General features: G+C 39.3%; 1 protein-coding gene across 1 annotated transcript in view; it reads left to right on the top strand.

Annotated features, from left to right (window-relative positions):
* ZDHHC2 (zDHHC palmitoyltransferase 2) overlaps positions 1–16,284 on the top strand; it is a 35,478-nt gene extending 19,194 nt beyond the window's left edge. The window contains exons 7-13 of the mRNA XM_084517493.1: positions 5,535–5,655; positions 6,336–6,468; positions 7,595–7,721; positions 7,903–7,995; positions 9,166–9,275; positions 9,739–9,816; positions 12,757–16,284. Coding sequence (XP_084373619.1) covers positions 5,535–5,655; positions 6,336–6,468; positions 7,595–7,721; positions 7,903–7,995; positions 9,166–9,275; positions 9,739–9,779 — 625 coding nt within the window. The 3' untranslated portion in view covers positions 9,780–9,816; positions 12,757–16,284. The remainder of the gene's footprint in view (positions 1–5,534; positions 5,656–6,335; positions 6,469–7,594; positions 7,722–7,902; positions 7,996–9,165; positions 9,276–9,738; positions 9,817–12,756) is intronic.
* Positions 16,285–20,210: the final 3,926 nt, after the last annotated feature.

Below are 20,210 nucleotides of genomic sequence, written 5' to 3'. Positions count from 1 at the left end.
AATTCCTTTAAGAATTGCATTTTTTCTTGATGGTCCTTGAATATTTTAGCTTCTCTGGAGTGAATGATGAAGTATTACCCTAGGTTGAAAACCAAGGGGAAGGGCTGTGCCTTGTTCCCCTCACTGCCCTGGGAGGTAGAGCTCCTAGGACAGCTTGCATGGATTTGCTGGGAACATCTTGTTAGCTCTTCAGTTTCACAGGTTGTTTTCTTTCTTTTTCTCCTCTTTCCCTTCCACCCTTCCTCCTTTCGCTGCGTATTGGCCTGTGCAGTGTTTTTGTCTTCCTGCCTGTCTCAGCAGCCCTTGGAAGCAGCATGCAGGCAGGATATGGAATTGATTTTATTTTGGTTTGGCAGGTGTCTCACAGGAATCATTAAAGACAAATGTTTAGTAAGGTACAAGTTAAGAAGATTGAATAGTAGATGGCTCTTCACCATGTGAAAGCAGACAGAAAAGAAACATCTCCTGTGTTGGATAAACTGAATGGAGGATAATTCTAAGCTGTTCTGACCACCTTAAATCTAATTCCTGGGCAAAAGGGACTTCCCCCTGTCCTGGGGGAAGAAGGGATGGATGCTTCCTTCTGTCTGTCTTAAACTTGAGTAAACACTCTGGCATAATTCAGAATGATTTAATAATCACTTTTTATTTTGCAGATGCATGTTAGATAAAACAGAAAAATATTTACCAATGTAATATTCAGTTACTTCCTACATGGTTTTTTGTTTTTTGTTTTTGTTTTTTTTTCTGCAGGGACACTTGGTGATGCTTGGTGTTAGTATTTCTAAAAATGCAAAACAAACAGATAAAATCCTTGAATGGTGAACATTTTTTTTTTTAATTATTTTTTAACTGTAAGAAAAAGGCTGTTTTCCGCACCCTGACAAAAATCAGTGAAAAGTTTTGGTTTTGTTATTAGGTATTATATATGCTTCTCATAAGCCTTATGGCCTGTTTGGCATTTTTTGAGGTTTTCATGTATTATCCTAAGGCAGAATATGTACTTCAGATAGATTTCTATTTCAGAATAAAAATCCATTGCAGCAAATAACAAATCATAAGCTGAGCAAATCATAATTGTGTAAAGGGGCAGTGATGTGGTATTTCCCTAGAGCACAGGCTTTCAGAAAAACAAACTCCATTTTCCTTTCCACAGTATTGGCTTACTTTACCTGCTGGCAGAGTATTTGTATCCAAACACAGTAGACATACCCAGTCTGAGGGAGAATTTACACTGCTCATTAGTTTTAACCTAATAAGCAATGGGTACAGAAAGAAAAAGTAGAATTGGAGAAATGTTGTAATACTTTTTGATGGAGGATTGTTCCTTTATATTCCAAGTAACAGAAACACACTAGGAGAAGAGGTATTGCCTTCACAGAATCACAGAATCACAGAATTTTTCTAGGTTGGAAGAGACCTCAAGGTCATCGAGTCCAACCTCCAACCTAACGCTAACAGCCCTCCACTAAACCATATCCCTAAGCTCTACATCTAAGCGTCTTTTGAAGACTTCCAGGGATGGTGACTCCACCACTTCCCTGGGCAGCCTGTTCCAGTGCCTCACAACCCTTTCAGTGAAGAAGTTCTTCCTAACATCTAACCTAAAACTCCCCTGGCTCAACTTAAACCCATTCCCCCTCGTCCTGTCACCAGGCACGTGGGAGAACAGGCCAACCCCCACCTCGCTACAGCCTCCCTTGAGGTACCTATAGAGAGCGATAAGGTCACCCCTGAGCCTCCTCTTCTCCAGGCTGAACAAGCCCAGCTCCCTCAGCCGCTCCTCGTAGGACTTGTTCTCCAGGCCCCTCACCAGCTTCGTCGCCCTTCTCTGCACCCGCTCAAGCACCTCGATGTCCTTCTTGTAGCGAGGGGCCCAAAACTGAACACAGTACTCGAGGTGCGGCCTCACCAGAGCTGAGTACAGGGGGACGATCACCTCCCTAGCCCTGCTGGTCACGCTGTTCCTGATACAAGCCAGGATGCCGTTGGCCTTCTTGGCCACCTGAGCACACTGCTGGCTCATATTCAGCCGACTATCCACCATCACTCCCAGGTCCTTCTCTGCCTGGCAGCTTTCCAACCATTCCTCTCCCAGCCTGTAGCTCTGCTTGGGGTTATTGCGCCCCAGGTGCAGGACCCGGCACTTGGCCTTGTTAAACTTCATGCAGTTGACCTCAGCCCATCGGTGCAGCCTATCCAGATCCTCCTGCAGAGCTTTCCTACCCTCAAGCAGATCGACACACGCACCTAACTTGGTGTCATCTGCGAACTTACTGAGGGTGCACTCGATGCCCTCGTCCAGATCATCGATGAAGATATTAAAGAGGACCGGCCCCAGCACCGAGCCCTGGGGGACGCCACTAGTGACTGGCCTCCAACTGGACTTGGCTCCATTCACCACGACTCTTTGGGCCCGGCTATCCAGCCAGTTTCTAACCCAACGAAGCCTTGTTTTACTTTTCCTAAGTTGATCAGGTATATGCACTGTTCCTTACTCATTCTGAAAACATTAACTTTGTGGAAATGACAGGAGATGTTTGGCATGCTGCATAGATGAAATTGCAAATTGAGGATAACAACGCACTTAGACTGTAAACTCTTAAGGAGAAGAAAAAAAAAGTTCATGTATGTCCAGACATGCAGTTAGATGCATGTAAACAATTGTTATTTCTTCTTTGCTGATTCTGTGGCTTTCTCGCGTCTCTGAGAGAGTCACAGAGCAGACTTCCAACTTCTCTCCTGCTAGTGTGGGTTTGATTCTGAGCAAACATAGTTTCCTTTAAAGACCTGTCTTTAAGGGTTCTTTGGGAGATCTTTCAAGAACTCTACTTTTTTAATGGTGTTTGTTTGTTTCATCAAAAGAGTGCAAATCATTGTAATGAGTGGGTTGTGGCCTTCCTCAAAACAAATCCTGCTTTGTTTTTTTCTGTTGAGATTTTCTGGTGGGAGCAGGTTTGGTGAGCAGAAGGGGGAAAGAACCCGTGACACTTAGGGAGAGCAGCAAGAGTAGCCTTTTTGGAGGAGGATTTCTGGAGAGGGAATGGGTAAAAATAACCTAGGGAAAGTAGGGTGAAGCATTTGGAAGGAGGGGTGGTAAGATGGAAGTCAAGTTCTTGCCCCAGGTCAGCTGTTCCCTGCTTTTGGGGAGGCTGTATTTTGGCCTGCACTTCCATGGTAATGGAAATGCCGTGATAAGTGGATATATGTAATGCTAATTGCCCTCTAGCTACTCTAAAAGGTTTAAGTGAAGTGGAAATAAAAGCATTAGTGATTTCTGTAAGTGCTCCTACTACTCATACTATAGATGGAGCTTCAGGCAGGAATGGAATGGCTTGAGGCATTGCCAAAAATATGATCTATAACAATTGATGATGTAACAACTCTAGTACTAACAAGGTGTGTTATGAAAACCTTAGCAATCATTTGAAATGTACCTTCTCCTCTGTCTTTCGAGTCATCCAAGAAAGGTTTAGCATCTCCTTCATTTTGTGATTCTTTTTCTTACCAGAGTTGCCTTGTAGCTTATATTTTTAGCTTTTTTTTTTTTTTTTTTTTTTTGGTGATTTTAGTAAACTAACTTCTGAGAGAATGCTCTCTCTTCTTTTTGTACTTTAAAAGTAAGCATTCAAAATGTTACCTATAATCCAAGAATCCAAGTGGAACCTAGAAAGGTCTTTTGAACAAATGTTTCACTGCAATAGGATGGTTATTTAGCAAGCTGTATTGTATCAGTTTTACTCTTTCTCAAGATGTTATGCTTCATATTTAACTACTCTCCTTGAGAGCAGTTAATAGCACAATTACAAACCCTTGGTGTTTACTTTCTTGTTAGTCTTTTAATGAAATATTCTTTTTCCAGTGTGAACTCCTCAGTCTGGGGCTTCCTCAAAACTGAGAGGAGCAGGGTGGTTTGTGAAAAATTATTTTAACTTGTGTGCCATATGTAGTAGTGCAAAAGAACGATGAGAATGAAATCTTTGATTCCAGAAATTTCATCTTTGCTGAAGAACATTTCATGTGATAGTTTTTTTTCTCACAGTAAACTATGTCATAAAGACTGTCATAAAGCAAATGCCGTGAGAGTAAACAGGGTTATCATGGAAACCACGGATCTGAATTGCTTGCAGTTTATCATGGAATTGCTAATTTTGACATCTGTAATGAAAAAACACTTCACTGGGGAGAACTGTAAATTTACTTTTCAATAAGAATCATGATGAGCTTAGAAGGGTCTTCTGGTTTTTCTAATTAGAACAATCCCACGTGAATCCTACTTAATTGTAGTTGATACAGATGCTTACCTATTGCTTTCTATTTAAATGGTGATGCCAAATTTAATATTTATCCAAGATGGCATGTTTTGTAACACGAAAAACAAATTAAAAGACAAACAAAAAAAAACCCTCCCTCTACCTTGTGGATAGATAATGGTGTACAGGGAGAGCTGTTTTAAGATTTTACCCTATTCTGATTACTGTGTATCGTGCTATTAGCATTACTCTCACCTTATATATGAGAACAGTTTTAATAACTTGTCCTGTACTTCTAGAGGCAGATGAAGTTGGTATTCTCCAAGCCTTCTTTTTTATTTTTATTTTTTCAGAATTATTTTTCAACATAGCTGCTTTCATGGCTGTAGCCTTCTCTTAATTATCTAACCTTTCTGATAGGAATCAATTAGTTAAAGAAGGAATGTGGATTTTTTTAATTATTTATTCATTCATTTGAACTCTCTGGAGAATTCTGTCGAAGTTCACAGTTCAATGATAAGCTTTGGTTAGTTTTTGAATACGTTAAAAAACTAACAAATAACAAAAAATAGAAGTTGTTTACTAATAAATTCTCCATGGGCACTCCTCCAATATTTTTCATCTGGTGAATGTAGCATCATTACATTCTTAATAGAACTGCAAAATTCATTGCCTTTAATGAGAAGCTGCCGTGGTACTAAATGAACCCTCAACATGTTTGTTGAGTGGTAGTATATACTAGTAGCTCATTATAGTGTATAAATCCTTTAAAAATAGGAAGCAGGTGAACACGAAGCCTGGAGAAGGATAAATGAGATTTATTTTAACTTTTGTATGTGTATTTAAATGTTCTTAATCGCTTTGGTTTGCTATCATGTTGTCACTGGTATGGAACGATTTCTCTTTATTTAACAGTAGTATTTCCCTACTGTGACTATTCATAAGCTTCAGAATCTTACCACATACTAATGTAAACTTTATTTGTATGGTTAACAAAAGATTAACAGGTTTCATACAGTAATACAAATTCAAATTTCTGTAAACTGTTGAAAGTGGCATTGCCTTGTGAAGTTCTTTTTATTTGTTTCGTTGGCTGATTTGGTTAGCATTACTATATTAATTTGGAACGTGAAGCCAAAATGGATTTCAGTAGCTTGAAGCATCACAGATGGGGCAAAACTGGGTTTTCATACTGATATTAACTTCTATGGAATAAATGAGTTTAATATTAAATAACTTTCTTTACATTCCATTTTCATCTTTACATTTTTTTGTTATCAGGGTGAACAACTGTGTAGGATTCTCCAACTACAAATTTTTTCTTCTCTTCTTGGCTTACTCTCTACTGTATTGCCTTTTCATTGCTGCAACAGATTTACAGTATTTTATCAAGTTTTGGACAGTAAGTACTCCAATTTATGTACAGTCAGTACATGTAGCTACTACTCTGCAAGAACTACAAGATTTGAGGTTTTATGTTGTAACCTAGTATCTCCTAAGACGAAATTTAGATAATAGTTGTAACACATATTTTTTTTCTGTTTGTCCTACGTTATTTTGAAGCTGCGTAAGCTAACAATCATTTAGGAAAATATTTTATAAGAGAATTTATATCATAGATGGTCTTGTTATTATGTTCTAATGATATGCTATGAAAAAGCTTCAGGGAAATTTTCTAGTGTATCTGTTATGACTGTCTGGTTCACAACTTAGGATGTTACCTTCTTAGGTTTGCAGTATTTATGCTACAGTATTCTAAAAGGCTAAGTAAATGAGGTATTTTTTAGAAGATGAATTATTCTCCTCTAAAATACACTTGAAAGTTCAAATCCAAATGTCAGTCAGGTTCTTGTGGTCAGTATTTATACTTTCTCAAGAAAGGGCCAGTTACTTTCCATGCTGTCAGCAACCTAATTGCATGGCCATCTGTGCATAAAAGGTGCGTGATTCAGTTATTCAGGCTCTTGTTGCGTGATACGTTTCTGTCTGCATTGAATTTGATTTGGCTGAATAAAGGATTATTAATAATCAAGTTAAACAGCTATTTCCGCAGTTCTAACAGCCTATTTCTTTTATTTTTAGAATGGCCTTCCTGATACTCAAGCCAAGTTCCACATCATGTTTTTATTTTTTGCTGCCGCTATGTTTTCTGTCAGTCTGTCTTCTCTCTTTGGGTACCACTGTTGGCTCGTCAGTAAGAACAAGTCAACATTAGGTAAGTTTAATGCTTCTGCATTTGTCAGGAAACAATAAATATTAGATGTCCATGATTTCCCACCACTCTGATGCATGTTTGTCGGGTTACAATTTAAAAGATTAAAAAAAGTGCAGATCTTTGAGAGCCTGTCCTTTACTGTAGCATGAACTGTAATAATACCAATGTTTGTGAAAGTTTCTAGATCTATGTTTTCTTGTTGATACAAGTTGAATTAGAACAAGCAAATTATTTGATTTTTTTTTTCCACAGTTTTCTTGGGATTTACTAATATGCAAATGATTAATGGGAAATCTTTGAATACATTTCGTTTGGAGGAAAGCTTGTTTACTTCAAGATTTCTGTAGGGTTTCCTCTGTACTGTGAATGTAAAGCCCCTGATAACTCATGCATACCTATACGCGGGAGGTTGCTGCCAGTGCTCCCTGGCCTGCTGCAGAAGCGTGGTCCCCACATGGATCCGGAGTGGTTTCTGTGAGCTGTGCTGTCAGCACATCAGGACATGGTTTGTCTACAGGTGTAGAGCCCATTAGGGGAATTAAACGGTTATCGGTCACTGGCTGGAAAGAGGAGGAGTTCTCTGCCTTGGGCGCTTTGTGACACTTCAGGCTATATTTAGCTCTCTTCCCCTGAAATTCAGATTGGGTATCTGTGGAGAATGGTCTGGGTCCACAGGTAAAATGCTTTCTTTATGCAGCTGTAGAAACATAAGATATTTTCATACTCCAGGGTGTAAAAAGCTACTAAAGCTCCCTACTAATGTAGGTTAAGCTGTATTTCTTTTCCATTGCTCTTAGTGTAGTATACCCTTTGTTTGTTGTCCTTTTGTTTCTCAAATACCGTCTGTTGTATAGTCATGTGACAAAACCTTCATATAACATATATCTTAAGAACCTACCTTCTCCTTGATCAGGGAAGAGGGTGGCAGGACACTTCCCCCTGTCCCCTGCACGTACGATGGTGCCTAACAGTGACTTCAGCTTTCCTGAGTGAACCAGGTCATTGGAGCAATACAGCCTTTCCTCTTGGCTGGAGATGTCACCAGTGCAATCGCCTGAATACTGGTGTGGAACTTAAATGTGCTATATTGTGAAAAAATCTAATGATTTTTTATTTCATTTTTAAGAGGTATTTAGAGCGCCCATATTTCGTCACAGAACGGACAAGAATGGTTTTAGCTTGGGCTTCAGCAAGAACCTAAGGCAGGTGTTTGGGGATGAGAAGAAATACTGGCTGCTGCCTGTGTTTTCAAGGTATGCTCAGCTTTTAATACCTGATTTGCTGAAATTGTTCAATTGTCAAGACACACAGGGCATGGGGGTGTTTTTTGTTTGTTTTCTGAAATTAGATATGGTAATACTCATTTCAGAGAAAAAAAAAAACAGTTCTTCAAAGCATTTTTGTAAGTGTGGCACTAATTCTGATTTTTTTCAGCCTAGGGGATGGTTGCTCCTTCCCAACTTGCCTTGTTAATCAGGATCCTGAGCAAGCCTCCACACCTGGTGGTCTTAATTCAACCTCAAAAAAGTAATCTGCTTTTTGTTACTTATTTTAGGTAGCTGATATTCTGTTCTGTACCAGTGCACATAGAAATGGAACAATGTTTTACATATTTAAAAGTGGTAAGCAAATGCAGAGCCTCCTGTTAAGAAGTCCAAGTCAAATTTTAAACAGCCAAGTTGTAGTTCAGCTAAGCCTCTGACTTGTATTTAAATTTATGGAAATAACACCCCATCTCCCCATCTTCTTTCTCAATTCAGTAGCATCCCTGGACCTGAATTTTCTGTGCCTGCCTAGTTAGTGCGAGTAAAATTCCGTTCTGCATGCAAGATGCTTGTGATACAGGTCTGCCTGTGATACAGGTGCATTGCCTTGGAAGGCTTTCTGGGGAGGCCTGCTGCTTCCTGTCTGGTAAAAAATGCTTTGTATAAGCAAATCTCAGGCCTCACGGTATGGCAGGGAGAGCTAAAGTAGAGGGTGGGAAGGAAAGTGTATATTAAATTCAAATATTTTGTTTCCGCTGATAATCAGAGACATTTCCTTAATCCTTATCCTTTGCAGTCATGACATCTCTAGAGTACAAAAAGCATGCAGGTATTCTTTAAACTAAATGAAAATATCACAATAGCTTAGTAAATTATATTGTAACTTTATAGCAACATTTAAGTGATGAAGCACGATACAGATAATAGACATAGATATGTGATAAAGAAGTGATAATGGATTCATACTGACAATCTTTTATTCATAAACAAATATGTTGCATGTTAGCAAGGTGTTCATTGACAGACAAAAAACATCACCAAGCTGGAGAACGTCTTATATCTTGCCCCAGTGATCTGAGCAGGGAGAAAGGAACCATAAGCTGTATTAGGAGTGAGATGTTCTCTCCACTGTTTTTCCATGGGAGAGCGTATAGCTAGAGAGCCTTTGCAATGAACACGTGTGTAAAGATAGAATATCTGTCAAAGAAAAAATAAGGAAGTTTCTCTGTTCTGTGCTAGAGTTGCCTTTTAGATTACACTTGCATTTGTGGCAACTACCCTGTGTGTAATGACAGAAGTGTAGTGACTCATCAGAAAATACGCAGGCTAAGGTAGAGAAGATAGTGCAGATGACAGAACTGTTTGAAGTGTGTGGTAAGATAATGGAAAAATTACTGAGGTTTACTATAATGTTCACTTGTTGGCATTACAGCGAGAGTCTCCTGTTCCCTGCCAAGCCGCTGCGCGATTCCCAGAGCCACCTCCTCACCGACACACAGTCTTGGTCAGACATCAGTGCAAAGGCTGAAAAGGGCAAAATTGGTAAGGAACTGATTTATGCTGCAACGATTTGTTCTGTAATTTGCCTGGTAAACTAGTTTTGGAGGATGCAGTCTAAAAATGACCACGCTTACTTGGTTAGTATTTCTTAGAGCTGTGCTACTAAGCTTATTTAAAATGCATCTTTGTAGAAAGATGGATATTTCAAGCTGTTGTCGCATTCCACATTAAACCCAACGAAGAGGTACTGAGAGCACCAGCACTAGTAGGTACCAGTTAACTTTTAGGCTTAGGCTGGTAATTCTTTTGGGGACAAATTGCTTATACCAGCATATGATGACTCCTTGTTACAAAAGCCATGTAATGGACACAGGATATAACATAGACTTGGTTAGTAGTGGAGCAAAATTAAGGTGATGATTGATAATTAAAGGCTGTATTATTTGCTGAAAAACAAACGAGAGCTTTCCTGTTGAAATATCTTTTTTTTTTTTTAATATTACAGGTATGAGCAATCCTGCATTAACCATGGAAAATGAAACCTAACTTCCCTTAAAAGAATCTTCTGAATACTTTAGGAAAGGTATGTTACTGTTCTGTGTATTCAATTTGCTATTCCATGATTCCTTGCCACTTCAAAAATGCACAAAAGCAAGTTTTTTTTTAAATAAGTTGTCTGTTTTCTTCTACTATTAATTTGTTTTACCATGAGGTAGTAGCCTGTGAATTCAGTTTTAAACTAAGCCTCTGATTTCTTGATGGCTCATGCTTGCAAAATATTGTTTAACCTTTATACTCGTTGCTTTTAGGTAAAATTCCCAAAATATTATTATTCCCTTTCTCTAGAAAGATAATGAAATTTTGACTATTCAAGCTGTACAGAAAATCTTTGTAAAGCTAGGTTTACAATTGAAGTTAGTTCAATTCTACAACAGATCATAGTTTGGTCTACTAAAGCGGGCAAAGGTCTATCAGATGATGAAGGGAAACATAGATTTATTCTAATATGTAAAACTATTAGCAGCTTTTTCTATGCCAGCTACTAAGCTGCATCCTAATCATTTAAAAAGTGCTGCCAACTGAAGATAAAAGGTATCCATATAACTTCATGTGCATTTACTGAGATTTATTTATTTTTTTGATATCTTGCAACATAAAAGGCAGGTTTGAGAAGCAGCTAGGAAAGCCTGTCCTGTACACAAGAGGAGGACACCTTGAGGGTTAGGGGAATGGACACAGTTGATCATCACATTCCCTTTAGTATTAGAAAACTCCTAAGTCCTAAGTTCTAAAGCTTGATAAAAGATTCCTATTTAAGACTCCAACCCTAAAAATTTCATCATACTGAGTAATGTACATTTTTGCAACAACATCGGAGGAGTCGTTCAGGCAAGGTCATTTCCATCTCTGCTCTTGGAAGCCTTCTTTCAGTCATCTTCAAGAAGTGTCTCAAAAGGATGCCCTCCACTTGTGTGTGGCACGACTCATGCACATGCTGTCAGGCTACACTGAGGCACTCCTGGAAGTGGGGGGCACAGAAAGTAGTCAGGGGACCACAGTGATCATTAGTAGAATGACCAGAATGACCAGTTTTACACTCAAGGCAGATGATAAAAGCTGTAGTTGTGCATATACCAACAGATGGCCTGTAGCTTGTAGCAAAAAGTTCCCAAAAGTTCAGTGTATCAAGTTGGATTCATCAGAGAAACTAGAAAATTGTTGACCCTCATGTGCCTTTTTTGTTTTAAGTGATGAATGAAGGCACAGATGGTTCCAGATATAGGTGCTCCTGGAGCATCTACCAACGCGATGATGCTGTGAAATGCTGAAGTGTTGAAAAATGTGGGTGTCAAATGAGCTCAGTTAGAGATAAGAGAAATGAAACTCAGCCAGTGTCAGCAATTTTGCTTGCTCTGTGTATGTCTTTTATGGGATCTAAGCTCCTATTTCTAACCCTTCATTCAAAACCTAAAATGACATGCCTGTGCCCTCTTTAATCCATCAGTTGCTTCAACAAAAGAGCAGCTTTTGTGAAAAAAAATGAGCAATTACTCAACTTCAGTTAGTTTCATGTCTTTTATGGGCCATCACCCCTCAAGAATAAAGCACTGGAGACAGGCTTTAAAAAGGCAAACGAACAGATTTTTGGATTATAGCACTAACATTATATTATAGTATATATGTATATTGTATCATATATATAATTATAATCATGTTATATATTATATATAATTATTATAGTATTATAATATAGCATATAATGTATATACTATATATGTATAGTATATAATATACATGTATTATACTATATTATAACTAGTTGCCTTAGATCAGAATTCTACTTGGAAATTTGTGATTTAGGTCATTGTGACTGTCAAACATTCTGTGGGTTGTTCCCAAGATACTCACAGTGTGTATGAAAATTGTTATTCGAGCTGTATTGCTTGGTAAACATCTCCAGCTATTTAATTATTTGTTTAATCCAGTCTGGGAAGGTAACAACTAGATCCATGCTTGTGGTCCGATTGCCCCCAGCCCTTGTTTTTTTGTCTGTTTTTGTTTAGTGTTCTTCTGTTTTGGTTTGGTTTTGAGTGTGTGAGCACCCATTTAGAAGTGCAGCTTTTTAAAGAGAGAACTTTGTCTTCAGAGGAGGTGGTGTTCCCAAGAGCAGGTGTAAAATCTGAAGGGGTTCCTGGATTTCAGTTTTTCCTTAGAGCAAAGCATGCACATCGCAAAAGCACAGTAGCTGAGAACTGATGATTTCCCTGCACAAGCATAAGTAAGTTACAGCTTGGTGGTATCCTTAATCCTGCCTGAGATTTTTCTATGTGGCACTTGGAAAGACTTTCTGGAGAGGTCACAAGAAAGACAGATTATTGGATTATTGCTTGTTTGTATATATAGCTGACATACAGTTGCTGGAATAAGAACCCTTATCTAAAAATGTTTTTTTACAGTATTTTGAGGGCACTACCTTGCATGGAATTTCATTCCTTTATTGTCAGTATTTTGAGTTATATTTTTTCCTAGGGAGTGATTAAAACACTTTTAAAAATGCTGAAATCACAATAACCAAGCCAACTAATTTCATCTTTGATGTGAAAAATGCAGCCCACAGCTGCTGCTGGTGTGTTAGTAATTTAAATTTCTGTCCCAACTAACAATATGCTCAATATCCTGTATTTATAGTTAATCAGAGGACTAACTACTGAGCGTGCTGGATGTGGTTCACACTGACGTAATACAAAATTGTTTTTTAATGATGTAGGTACCTGGAAGTACTGCAAATATAGTTCATTTTATAAACTGGTGGCCTGCTTACAAAGTAGTCAGTTTTTATTCACTGCCATCCTGAAGTGGATTGATAACATATCTACGAGCAGTCTGACTGGGTTCCTCTTCTTTGTTGTGGGATTTTTATTCAGCTGTTGCTCACCGCTCCCCTTTGAGTTGATGAGACTTGATGCAATAATTTAAGTGTTCATTAATACTAACATGTTTTGTGATTTATGTTCTGTTCCAGTTCAAGAAAAAGCTGTTGGTGGAAGGAAGATGGATTCTTCCAAATATCAGCCCTATCAGCCAGCTGCTCCCGTCTGCTCCTGTGTGGATGTGCTCAGAAAACAAACTGACAGATGATAGCTGTCTCCATGTCACTGCTTGAAACATGAAACAAAACATACAACTTTTGAACCACATAAAGAATGTTTCAACTTAGGATTACTGATTTTGAATGGTGAAGGGTGATTCTGAGTATTATGGAAAAAAAAAAGTCTTGAGTTTACTATTGTAAAAATTCTGTGGCTGGTTTTACTTTGATATTCAGCACAAGAAAAATGTGACCTCCTTTACGTATCAGCCCAGGTTCTCGCCTTGGTTTTGAAAGTTCACCTGTTAATTCAAATTGCTGTAAGTATTTGACTTACTTCAAAAATCAAATGTTTGCACTGCTGGCTATATGAAGTGGGAAAACAATCAGTGTTGGTTACGGACAATTTAGTGGCTCGGTGGACTGTATTTTCTTTTGAGTGCTTGATAAGCAAGTTTTTTGTTTTGTTTTTTAAGATAAGGCAACCCTAGTGAAGTGTCAGACTATTTTTGGATCACTTTTAGAAAACATTATTGTGAAGGCTCCCTTTTCAATAGTTGTGGAGGGTGGGGGGGAAACCTCCTTTATTAATTAAATACTACAGTGAGTCCCTGGTAAATGAGTGATTAAAAAGTCCACATTCGGATGGATAATATGTAAGTAAAGCTCGTAGCTGGGGATTTTGATTAAAGCTGCACATGACGATCCTATGAAATTGGGGGTTTTATTCTCCCATTTGGAGCCTTAATCCCCTAAGGGAAAGGAAGGCTGGCACTTCACTTTGGTGAAGTGAAAAAAGGTGCTTTTTTTTTTTTTTAATCAACCTATGTTCTTGATGGTCACTGTCTTTCAAAATCCTAGTTTTTTATTAATCAATAGTTGTCTCAACTTTTTTCACTTCTTTAAGACACTGAATTTCTCACTGCATAAATTAACGAATATCACATCCAAACAAGGAGACATTGTTATAACTTAGTATATTTGCAGTTAAAGGACAAAGGATATTCAATTGCAATACCAAAAAGCCAAACTGCTGCATATAGGAAGCTCCCTTCTGTTAAGTTAGGAGACAGACAGCAGGATTTTTAGGATTGAAGTTTACCAGCCTGATGATAAAAGAGGTGTTATAAACTGCAAAGTCAAGGAAGTTTCAGCAACACAAATCTGTCTTGTGCCTTTTGTATGCGCTAAACTTACGGTATCAGTGTTTACATTTAAATGCAATGTAATTGTTTTTCTGAAAATAACAAGAAGGATCTTAGTTATGCTTTCTAGGTGGCCAGGTAAAAACAACTAGTCAAAAGAAACCCCAACAACCTGAAAACCTGAAAAAAGTTCTCAAAACTGAACTACTTAGCTGGTGTGTTCACGGTGGAAGGATTCTAGTTTTTGAAGAATAACAACCCCAGTTGGAAAGCTGGCAGCAGGACTAAGTGACTGATTTCCGAAAGCAAAAAATTTACCATAAACTCTTCTACAGGCAGGTAACTTAAAATTTTGAGGTTTTGTTTCCTGGATTTACAACATAAATGGTAACGATGGGAGCACAAATGTGTTTTTTTTTTTTCCAATGAGGAAGAATGTATTGGGTTTAATTATTTGTTTAAAATCTCAAAATTTTACCAGCCTGAGAACATCTGAATTTTGCCAGAAGTGCCAGAGTATGGATCCCTTGATGTAGAAGGCTTTTTTTTCAAACAAGCATGAAGGTAGCACAGTTTACACTATGCCTGCAGACATCCTAGCAACCAAAAGTTTTCATTTATTCAGTGTTGTCCTGTCAGCTTACTTTGCCTTAGTGTCTGTTTAAAGGCTAACTTGTCAAGGGATAAGGGGGAGAGGGAAAATATATATTTTTAACACTTCAAGTTCTCTAGCTGTATAGTCTTGTTTTTTTACACGGTCAGAGTGGTTTGTCACAGAGCATGCATTGGAAAACAGTGACTAAAAAGTTGAAATTCAGCTTTAATGTAACTTGCTCCATACTTTTAGGTAAAGACTAAGTACCATTTTCTTCCCCAGCAAAATCTGTAATGGAAATTGCTCTAATGCACGTGGCAGACCTGCCCTGGGACTCTGCCAGGTCTCAGTAAGGCTGGGAATTGATATAGAGAAAGGGCAGGGATAGGGGATCAGGAAAAGTCCTGTGAGTCTTAACAGTCACATTTAGAAAGCACAATAGCCCTAAATAATCTGCAGTTTTGATGTAGCTAAAGGCTGTCCCTCTAGCAGAAAACTGATGGAGGCCACAGAGCCAAGAAATATGAATTCACAAGGGAAGGGTAAGAGGAAAAAGAAAATGAGGGTAATTCAGGTGTATTTGTTCAGCAGACTAGAGCGAGCAGGCCATAGCTATACCTGATCTCAGGTTGGGTATGAGCTGTGCCTCCAGGAAGAGCGATGGCAGGAAGCTTTGAGGGGTCCTGGCTGTTCTCTCCAGGGGTAACAGTAAGCTAATCATGCTCCAAGGCGTAGTTGCTGATTCAACTATATTTTTGGCTTGAAGTGCCCTAATACCTTACATAATTAAGTGAAAATGCTATTTTTGACATATTGTCATTGAGCACTGGAGCTGTTACAATGCATGCGGGAGAACTCGTGAACAGGTAACAGAAGCAAGAATGCAATGTTGCTCGTCTGCTTACACTGATTCTCCTGTTCTTTGTAATATTCTTGCTAGGCACTTTACTACAGTCTTTTGGGTAACTTCTGTATTTTTTTTAAAGACTGCTTTATACCTACTGTACAGTTACTAATCTACTTTTTTGCTAAAAAAAAAAAAAAAAAAAGCCCTGGTATTTGTCTAGAAATAGCCCCGCATTTCAGGCTTCATTGGAAGGTGGAAGAGTTTGACAGACTCCTCAGCCAGGCCTGAGTCCCTCAAGACAGTAGAGTTCAGTTTATTTTGTATACATGAAAGCTGTCATGTGAATCACTAGCCACCCACCTGTTTAATAAGCTTCCTTAATTTGTAGGTTAGAACAAATCCACGACATCTCTGCACCAGAAGTGGTCCACACACATTCTGTATCAGTTGATGCAATGCTCAGAGTCCTCACAGAGATCTATTTTTAATAAGAAAATTGAGCACCTCGATGTTGGTGAGCTCCTCCCATAGCGCAATTAGACAGTCTGCAATTTGGTGCACATTAGCAGTTGAGAGCTTGTCAATAGCCCACGGGCAGGGAACTAAAGAAACCTTGGTAATTATTTTTTTAAACGATCTGTACTTAAAATCATGGTCTTCAAGCAAGACTTCAGCAAGTTTGTTTTAGTGCATGGTATTCTAGAGCTGTCTAGTCCCACACGTGGACTGAAAGAATTCTTGCCCTGATTCAGCTGACTGCTGTGTTGGGTGGGGGGGAGGGTGGGGGGATAAGTTTCCACATGTCTTTTGTGTAGAACTTTGCCACTTATTAAAGTATTGCTCAGATAAATAAACGCTTCATGTTCAGCAAGTCACAGCTGGAGTAGTCATTGGTACGCCACCCGCAGTTTCCCGGGCAGCACACCTGCACAACAGAACAGCCCTCATCCCTACTGCAGCTCCACTGACAACGCCAGTACTGTAAGTGCCCCTCCTCACCTCTGCACCAAGAATAACTCCCCTTACTTTATAGAACCAAGGGTCATAAGGAGAAGTATGCTACTCACCTGGGCCATCACCAACAGCAGGACTGTTTTTCTACAGCTTTCCTTCATGTCAGGCTCTGTCCAGTCCTTCCACGTTCTTCTAGCCACCTGCATTTCCCCTCTTTGCATTGCACCAAAGCAGACTGCTGGCAGAGAGAGGAATCTGTCTGCTCAGGGGCAGAACAAGCTGCAGGAACAGTCATGGAAAGTAGAAACTGCAACTAGCCCGTTCCAGTTCAGCCATACCTTGCAGCACACACTCGGAGCTTTACCCCTCTTTCTATAGACACGGTGGGGTTTTGGCTTAAAACCCTTTCATAAATAGTGGTATTGAACTGTATACAAAAGTTCTCATCCAAAACAAGATTAAAGAACATGCTGTAATCTGTAAGGTCTTATGGGTGATGAGGTGTTTTTGTTGCCACTTGAAGCTAACTTTTTTTCATAAAAAATTGAAGTATCTGGGGCAATGATTACAGGCTTCAGCCTAGATCACCACACTGCAATCTCCTCAAGCAGATGGGCTCAACAGTTTGCAGCAGGTGGGAGAGCACCCTGTGAAGCCACATCCCCTTTCCCACCCTCCTCCATGTTCACACCATTCACACCAGAACTGAGCGGTGTATCTGGAAGTGGCCCAACACTTCCCAAGTCACTGTTTTGGGAAACCTTTTTTTCTTTCCCTTCTGAACAGAAAAAAATTCTCAGTTCATTTAAGGAGTACCAGATATAAAGACAAAACCCCCGGACTGTACAAACTGCATGTTACAGCTGAACAGTAGGAACAGATGCCCACTTATTTTCCCATATTAGCAATTAAATTGGCCACTAGTTCAAGCAAACAAGCACAAAACAGGAATTCAGCAGCTCAGTGATGGAATAAGCACTCGAGCAACCTTCATATAAAACACTTCCCGGGACACCACAGCTACACTGCAGAGCATGCAGAGGGCCAAGAATGACAGAAAACAAGGAGCCTGCAGAACGCAGCTATAGTACGATGAAAGCTAAATAAAAGATATAGTCCATATAATGCATTTAGAAACCAAACAAAAAACACTTTTTCAGATAAGATGATGAATGCAACTGTGGTTCTGAACTGCTGCCCAGTCAGAGATGAAGCACATTCTGTGGGATGCAGATCAACCCTCACAGTCAGCTGCTGCTACTTTCTGTGACTCAGGTGGCAAGGAAGGCTTCCCCTCCACTTTCCTTCCCTCCACCTCCTGCACTCACGCTATCCAACCCAGCTACCTGAGGCAAGTATCTCACAGGAGCAAGAAAAAGCACGCTCAGGGAAGAGAATTCTCTCACTACAGCAGACAAAAATCTCATCTGTGCTGGCAGAGAGAGGATGAGAGAAGGCTCTGCAGAAATCAGATCTTCACATTTGGCATCAACAAGCAGATTTCATTCACAGTTGGATTATTAAAAAACACCTTGAGGTCTATTGATTTTAAAGTTAATTTCTTAGTTATTTTACACGCTAATGCACTGAACCCACACTATCCCAAATCCATTAGCATCATGTGAATATTATAGAGTTGGTGTTCGCTGAGAAGTTCTAAAAGCTGATTTTCTATGGAAGACATTTCTTCATTTCAGTGGGTTCAACTAGTTCAGGTGAGCTATTAATTAATTCAATGTTAAGAAACCAATCAGGAGTTTAAGGACAGATGACCTGGATATGCATGTTCTCAAGTAAAAAGAGCACTTGGCAAAATGGAAAAAAAATGATCAAAAAGTACATCACAACACAAAACCAGATACCATTGGGAAGCTTAAATGAAGATACAGGGGGCTTGAGATTCATGTCCATCCCCCCTCCCCCCCCCCCTTGGTATATTAACTAATATTTAGCTTATTTAAAATAAACAAACTTGGCAGGAAGAGCGAGTGTGGCTCAGCCCAGCACAGGTAAAATCCCTGAACATCCAGCTTCATGATGGTAAGCATAAGGACACCAGTACGGAGGACCATGTTTGCACTGTAATCCAGCTGTACATTACAGTTGCTACACTGTTCTGTCGAGATTTCAGTACATTTCTAAATCAAAATCCCAAGTGACATCAGATATCTCCAAACAAGTAAGCTCAGTATCAAAACATGAAGCCCTCCTCAGCGGAATACCTAAAAAAGCCCTGCCGGAGAATATTGGACTAACAAACTCATTTTGCCAGCTGATTCAATTAGCCCTTCACCAGTTCTTCTAAGTGACCACAAAAGAAGGATTATACAAAAGAATTTTGCAGAGCTGAACAAGCACTACCACTCAACATTCAGCCAGCAAGATAAAACACAAGATTTCTTAAGCACTAATGCTTATAAAGCTAGGAAATTCTACTTGGAACTGTTAAATACAATATGCTACTTGGCCTTCTCCAACAGGAACCTCTCAAAAGCTAGGTTTGATTCTGTCACTTTCATTCTGAAGTTCACTCACCAGATTCAACTTCAGATAGAGGGTGGCTTTCTGAACCCAACCCCTGCACACGTGGACAGTGTCTTTGCATCATTCCTGGCTCATCTGTCCCTGCTTTGTACACTTCCTTTCCAATTTTTGAGTTCAACCAGCAGTTCCTCGTTCATCAATGCAGACTTTGTAGAACTTTTGCTCCACTTCCTGCATGAGGGAATGAATCATTCCTGAGCTTGGAGAAAGCAGGCAGATAAGATTAGGGAAAGTTCATGGATGACCTCTGGGTCATCCCCAGATTCACAACAGAAAACGCCCCAAATGCTTTCAATCTGTTCCAGACTGATTTTCTTCCGTCTCGAAGATTCCTCTTGCCTAGTTTTAATGGGGAAAGGGATTAAATGCTTTAAGAAAGTGACAGAACATAATGTTCCTGGAACATCTGACTCCAGAAGCCAAAAATACAAGTGGGAAAAAAAGTCAAATATAAGTTTCTGATACTGCATTTCTTCTGACAAACCTCCAACAACAGATTTTAAATGGATTGGGAAGAGCAGAAGCCTGGAAAGAGAATTCCTTTCTCTGAACAAAAAGGTACACGTCTAGACAGCTGGAACGACGCCTGCACATTTATTTCCACAAAAGCAATTAATCCTCTCCACTTTGGAAGCAGATTCAGATTTCAGGCTCTGCAGGTTACAAGTAACAGTACTATATATAAGAAGAAAAGACTTTTTTTCACAATGTTGGCAACTCACCATTTGAAGAATCACTCCTTAATGGAAACTAAACCTAATTTTGCCACAGAAACTGAACACTGCACAGATGTCTCCCAGCTGTAATCAGCTCTCGTCACAGACAAATCACATTTGATCAGACCAAGAACTCTCTCACAGAATAAAGCATAATCTTAGTTTCATGCCAATTAGTGGGTTTTGAGACATTTTTTTTTCTTAAATGGGAGGAAAGCTGAAGAACACAATTGCTTGAAGTTCAATATCCATGAGAATTTCAGGCTAGGATTTATGCAAACTCAGCCTGGTCCTGCAGACTGCATGCTCACTAGCAGCTGGAACACCAGAAACACACCTATTGCACGTCTTTGGGTTTAGGTTCTTCCGCTTAAAAGAGTCCAAGCTTTGACAGTTCATAACTACAAGCAAAGCAAGGTGCAGAAGAGCACACAGAATGCACAGTCACTTCAAAAGCACATCCCAATGTGAACTAAAACTTTTACCACACACACACCTTTATAAACCTCCAAAAACTTCCCTTGATTCACAATTTAAAAAGTTATTTTAAAACAAAACCCCAAAGCTCTTAGAAAAGTCACTCCCTT

This window comes from Aythya ferina, assembly GCF_964211825.1.
Source record: "Aythya ferina genome assembly, chromosome: 4".
Classification (NCBI taxonomy): Eukaryota; Metazoa; Chordata; class Aves; order Anseriformes; family Anatidae; genus Aythya; species Aythya ferina.
The sequence above is the reverse complement of the archived record's forward strand: the minus strand, read 5'-3'. Positions and strand labels throughout refer to the sequence as shown.